The 4493-nt window shown below is 33.5% G+C and overlaps 1 protein-coding gene across 1 annotated transcript; it reads right to left on the bottom strand.

Moving 5' to 3' along the window:
- Positions 1-3515: 3515 nt before the first annotated feature.
- Positions 3516-4055, bottom strand: LOC135636257 (putative invertase inhibitor). Its single transcript, XM_065147898.1, has one exon. It carries the CDS (start codon positions 4053-4055, stop codon positions 3516-3518), a length of 540 nt encoding a protein of 179 aa, XP_065003970.1.
- Positions 4056-4493: the final 438 nt, after the last annotated feature.

The raw sequence follows: 4493 nt of genomic DNA, 5'->3' as shown, positions 1-4493 counted from the left end.
TGAATCAATTTAAACTAATCAAATCTAATTTGGTTCAATCAATGTTTGGACCTAAATAAAATAAAGTATGGCTAACGGGTTAGGTTGCATAACACTATACTAGGTTGGGCCAGTTAATATATTGGTTATATGCACTGCACATGAATGTTCATGCAACATGCTAGGCTGGGCCAACCCATAGCCCATAGATTGGTCATGTGCACTTCACATGATTGCTTATGTGGGATGGGCCGAGCTAGCTTACAGGTTGAGTTTAGCTTGTTGATTGATTTTAGTTCAAATCATGACCAAATTCCTCAATTCCAAATTATAACATCATTGTATTATAATCAAAACATCTAATCATTAATATTGAGTACGATATGGGTTTGCCTTCATCTACTATTGGGAGAATATAAATCCTTTCCAAGGATTAAAACTTCTCCGTCTGTTGTTGAATGTTCTATCGGGTATTTGATATACGCTAGTGGGATGATTAACTTTTGAATATATATTTATCTTATGGTTGACATATATGGGTTCCTACTCATATGTCTTATGATTAGCGATTGCGTTGCCATCCATTTCCTATAACTTTTTGTTATTTGTGAAATCTTCGAGTTTGTCTCCAATTGTCAGTAAACAATTATCTTTCATTAGAAGTGCCCTCATCTTCATATTCAACATGGAGAAATTACTTTTGTTGAGCTTTTCAATCTAGAACTTTATCGTCATTGTTTTACTTTATATGATTTCCTCCTTGAATCGAATCCCTCAAATTGTCATGAATAGTAACGGTGCAACTTAGATATGATATCACTATAAATCAGATGCAAACAAGCAAATATAAAGCTAAAACAATAAAGTCAAAGATCAAAATCAACTAGAATAATAACATCATTATATTATAATCAAAACATATAATCACTAATATTGAGTGTGATATGGGTTTGTCTATTCGGAGAATATAAATTTTTTCCAAGGGTTAAAACTTCTCCATACGTTGTTGAGTTCCTCCGGTTATTTGATATATGCTAGTAGAATGATTAATTTTGGAGATATATATTTATCTTATGATTGACATATATGGGTTCCTACTCATATATCTTATGATTGGCTATTTCGTTGCCATCCATTTCCCACAACTCTTTGTTCTTTGCGGAATCTTTGGGTCTATCTCCAATTGTTAGTATACAATTATCTTTCATTAGAAGTGCCCTCATCTTTGAGAAATTACTTTTGTTGAGCTTTTCAATCTAGAACTTTATCATCATTGTTTTACTTTATATGCTTTCCTCCTTGAATCGAGTCCCTCGAATTATCATGAATAGTAACGTTGCAACTTAGATATAATATTACTATAAATCGGATGCAAACAAGCAATATAAAGCTAAAACAATAAAGTCAACGATCAAAATCAACTAGAATAATAACATCATTGTATTATAATCAAAACATCTAATCAATAATATTGAGTGTGATATGGGTTTGTCTTTATCAGCTATTCGAAGAATATAAGTTCTTTCCAAGGGTTAAACTTCTCTATTCGTTGTTGAGTGTGCCTTCGAGTATTTGATATACGCTAGTGGGATGATTAACTTTTGAATTTATATTTATCTTATGATTGACATATATGAGTTCCTACTCATATATCTTATGATTGGCATTTTCGTTGCCATCCATTTCCTACAACTTTTTGTTATTTGTGAAATCTTTGGGTCCGTCTCCAATTGTCGACAAACAATTATCTTTCATTAGAAGTGCCCTCATCTTCATATTCAACATGGAGAAATTACTATTGTTGAGCTTTTCAATCTAGAACTTTATCGTCATTGTTTTACTTTATATGATTTCCTCCTTGAATCGAATCCCTCAAATTGTCATGAATAGTAACGGTGCAACTTAGATATGATATCACTATAAATCGGATGCAAACAAGCAAATATAAAGCTAAAACAATAAAGTCGAAGATCAAAATCAACTGGAATAATAATATCATTTTATTATAATCAAAACATCTAATCAATAATATTAAGTGTGATATGGGTTTGTCTTCATCAGCTTTTCGGAGAATATAAATTCTTTCCAAGGGTTAAACTTCTCTATTCGTTGTTGAGTGTTCCTTCGAGTATTTGATATACGCTAGTGGGATGATTAACTTTTGAATATATATTTATCTTATGATTGACATATATGGGTTCCTACTCATATATCTTATGATTGGCGATTTCGTTACCATCCATTTCCTACAACTTTTTGTTATTTGCAAAATCTTTAGGTCTATCTCTAATTGTCGATATACAATTATCTTTCATTAGAAGTGCTCTCATCTTTGTATTCAATATGGAGAAATTTCTTTTGTTCAGCTTTTCAATCTAGAACTTTTTCGTTATTGTTTTACTTTAAATGCTTTTCTCCCTAAATCGAATCCCTCAAATTGTCATGAATAGTAATATTACAACTTAGATCTGATAGCAATATAAATCGGATGCAAACAAGCAATATAAAGCTTAAACAATAAAGTGGAAGATCAAAATCAATTATAATAATAACGTCATTATATTATAATCAAAACATCTAATCACTAATATTGAGTGTGATATGGGTTTGTTTTCATCTGCTAATGGAAGAATATACATTCTTTCCAAGAGCTAAAATATCTCCATCCATCATTGTTGAGTATTCCTTCGGGTAGTTAATATACGCTAGTGGGATAATTAACTTTTGGATATATATTTATCTTACGATTGAATTATATGGGTTCCAACTCAGCATCATGAATTTTTTTTTTGTTTTGTTTTTGATTTTCAAAATTGGCTCCTATTAAGACTAGACTAAATTGAGTAGATCACATCAGCTATGATAGATAATCATGAAAGCCAACTACATCATATACTAGCATGGCTTCTATCTTATGTAAGACATGAACTAACTCCTCGAACCCTAGCTTGTTTTACATGAGAGTTTTTAGTTTTTGAGATACTATCGTAAAACTATTAAAATTAAAGATAGTAATGGGTCTAGTTTGTTCAAAATCTCTACAACCGACTTGAGTATTGTTGTGTTTTTTTTTTAGGTTTGAAATAGTTTTAGATAGAAAAAGGAATACAAGATCAGATTCATATTTAGAATTGAAGACATTATTAATTTGTTGGGTTTTAATTCATACATGATAAACTAATTAATTAATCGAGTTAAAATTAATAGGTAAATAACTTTACTCTAAAATCTTTTATTTGATTGCACGTAAATAAAAAGAATCCTTTTCTTAGAATATTTCTAGTTTGATTTTCCAATGACAATAAAATTCAAAAAATGATTTTTTCAAAATAGTAATTATTCTTGATTCTTGATTTAAATGAAGCTCCATGTGATTACTTCTTGATCAAATTAATTTTTTTCTCATCCTAATATGCAAAATAAATACGTACGGCAATACTTTTCTTTCGGAATGCATTTTATTCTCTAAGAAAAAAAGAAAAAAGAATGCATTTTATTCATAAGAGGAGCTTCACATCAAAGCTATGGCATGCAAGTCACCCCAGCATATTGGTGAAGGCTAAAGCAATAGTGCTGATCTGCGTCAAGTCGGAGTCCTCCTTGTTCAAGGGTGAGGGGACCTTCAGCTCCTCGAAACCCTGCTCGCAGGTGCTGGGCGCGTCCACAGCCGCGCTGAGATGAGTCTTGGCGTCGCCCAGGCGACCCTCCTTGATCGCCAGGATGGACGTTTTGAGGTCGGAGAGCAGGTCCTCGTAGATGCTCTCGCAAGACTCCAAGCACTTCTTCGTCTTCGTATCACTCGTGTTGGCTAGCAAACCCTTGACCTTATCGCTGGCGCTGGTGGCTTTGTCCTTCGTCAAGCTAGCCGCGATCACCGCCAGCCACTTCTGGTCAGCCACCTGGCTCCCCGGGTACGGGCGGAGCTCCGCCACGCAGAAGTCGTAGTTGATTTTGCGGCTTCTATTCGCCGCGTCCCTGCACGCCTTCTCCACCGATGCCTCCACGCCGGGGAGGAGGTGGTGGTGGAGGAGGAGGACTGCCACCGCTAGGAGGATAAAGATGGAGGACGGCCTCATCGATCTGCTGCTATTGATAGCTTGGTTAAGTTATGCGTGCTTCGTAAGGAGACGAAGTTGATATCAATATATATATATACTTATTGAGGCGGGTAATATTACTGAATTCTAGAGCTATTATTAGGCAAGAAATAAAGAATTCAACTATGAATTTTTTTTTTATAGAAAGAAACAATTCTAAAGATTTCGGCTCGATAATTCTTAGGCTAATTATAGATTACCTCATGTAATTAGTTATCTTTAGCACACCGATCCTTATATTTTAAAAAGTTAAATTGACATACTTATAATTATGAAGGTGAAATATTTAATCCGTTGCTCCAATAAAATCTCTCTCTTGATTTTTAACTCTATAAAATTATCTTTTCAACCCTATATAGAGATTTAATGTTTTACTTTCGTAAGCATAAGGATACTAATATAACTTTTGAAAATGTA

The sequence above is a fragment of the Musa acuminata genome, chromosome BXJ1-3 (assembly GCF_036884655.1).
Source record: "Musa acuminata AAA Group cultivar baxijiao chromosome BXJ1-3, Cavendish_Baxijiao_AAA, whole genome shotgun sequence".
NCBI classification, from domain to species: domain Eukaryota; kingdom Viridiplantae; phylum Streptophyta; class Magnoliopsida; order Zingiberales; family Musaceae; genus Musa; species Musa acuminata.
This window is presented reverse-complemented; position numbering and strand designations above follow the sequence as displayed.

Coding starts and splice junctions, on each gene's coding strand:
- LOC135636257 (XM_065147898.1), bottom strand. CDS start 4,055: ATGAGGCCGTCCTCCATCTTTATCCTCCTAGCGGTGGCAGTCCTCCTC.